Genomic DNA, 1,585 nt, shown 5'->3' with positions numbered 1-1,585 from the left:
CTATCCAGGAGACACAATTTATCAGGATAGTATTTTTTAAACTAATAACAACTTGGAATAAAACAGGAGTAACAACTTTCTACTTCTTACCTTTTAAAAAAATGTAGTGAGTAGAAAGTACAGATTATTGTGTAAAAATGTAATGAGTAAAAGTAAAAAATACGCTGAAAAATAATACAAAGTATTTGTACTTAGTTACTTTACAACTCTGGTTATGTCATAAGATGTGAAATATTCTGAGATCTTCCTTTCTCACTCGTGTTTCTGCGCAGGCTTCTCCTTCGACTTGTCTCCTCTCACCAAACCGGACGGCGGCTTCTACAACCTGACCAATGGCGGCTACAGCTACTACATTAACGTCTGTGGTCCGGTCAAAACCGACACGTGTCCTGAGAAGGCTGGAGCGTGCCAAGTGAAACAAAAGTGAGACGTGCCACCCTTTCTGTACTCGGTGACGTGTTATAAACATGTACGACCAACTTCTGTTGTTTGTCTGCAGTTCCTGGAGTCTCGGGGAGGCGAATTCTCGTCTGAGCTACTACGACGGCCTGATCCAGCTCACGTACAGAAATGGATCTCAGTACAACGACGCACAGCACACCCTCAGATCCACTCTCATCTCCTTCCTCTGTGACCCGGAAGCAGGAGCAGGAAACCCTAAGTTCCAGGTGAAACTCCTCCCTTCCTCCTTCCTGTTCTTGTTGAAATGATCTCGGCTTGTCGTTAATGTGCTCTTGATAAAAACAGGTAGAAGACAAGTACACGTACAACTTCCTCTGGTACACGTCCTACGCGTGTCCTCAGAGGGCTCACGAGTGTTTGGTGACGGACCCCAACACCCTGGATCAGTACGACTTATCCAGGTGAGAAACAACAAACGCAGAGATTTTCCTCTAACAAGGAATGAAAATAAAACGGTCAGATTTTTATTAACCCAGATGTGTTTCCTGTTCCTCCTCCAGCCTGTCGCGCTCCACCTCCACCAGAAACTGGATGGCCATGGATCTGTCAGATTCGGCGAGCCTGAAGAAGTACTACATCAACATATGTCGACCCATCGTACCTGTACCAGGCTGTGACCGAGACACATCGGTCTGCGAAATGAAATACGAAATCGAGCAGGTCTCTGGATTTTTTTTTTTGTAAAATAATCCAAAGTGTAGCTTCATTAGTTCAGTAAAACGTGTGGRAATTTTCTCTTTATCTGATGAACATGTTCAGAATCAACACTAACATCCATCCTGGGTGATCTGAACACATTCAATGGAGTTAAACATTCCGTATTTATTCAAGTATAATACGTAAAATTAAAGCCATAAAGTTGGGGGGTAGTACTATATTCCGATAAATATTTTTACTTATGTATTTTAACTGAAATATCGGCTTCATTCACAAAATTATTGAGTCCGGAAATGAGACCGCGTCGTGAAAATCACTTAAAACGAGCTCACCTCTGACACTCCTCTGCGCTTCAGAGCGAGATAATAACAGATCCATCAGGCGAAATGATGTGAAAAAAAGGGGGAAAAGCAGTCCTGCAGCTTAGTAATGATAACAAACTAATGACATTAGTGTGTGACCGAGC

The 1,585-nt window shown here is 42.6% G+C and overlaps 1 protein-coding gene across 1 annotated transcript in view; it reads left to right on the top strand.

The window, feature by feature from the left end:
* igf2r (insulin-like growth factor 2 receptor) overlaps nt 1–1,585 on the top strand; it is a gene marked incomplete at its 5' end in the record, with an annotated part of 61,258 nt that overhangs the window by 16,064 nt on the left and 43,609 nt on the right. The window contains 4 exon segments of the mRNA XM_014033569.1: nt 273–423; nt 500–668; nt 748–863; nt 963–1,122. Of these exon segments, the coding sequence (XP_013889023.1) occupies nt 273–423; nt 500–668; nt 748–863; nt 963–1,122 (596 nt within the window).

This window comes from Austrofundulus limnaeus, unplaced genomic scaffold (assembly GCF_001266775.1).
Source record: "Austrofundulus limnaeus strain Quisiro unplaced genomic scaffold, Austrofundulus_limnaeus-1.0 Scaffold1773, whole genome shotgun sequence".
Lineage (NCBI taxonomy): Eukaryota > Metazoa > Chordata > Actinopteri > Cyprinodontiformes > Rivulidae > Austrofundulus > Austrofundulus limnaeus.
The sequence above is the reverse complement of the archived record's forward strand: the minus strand, read 5'-3'. Positions and strand labels throughout refer to the sequence as shown.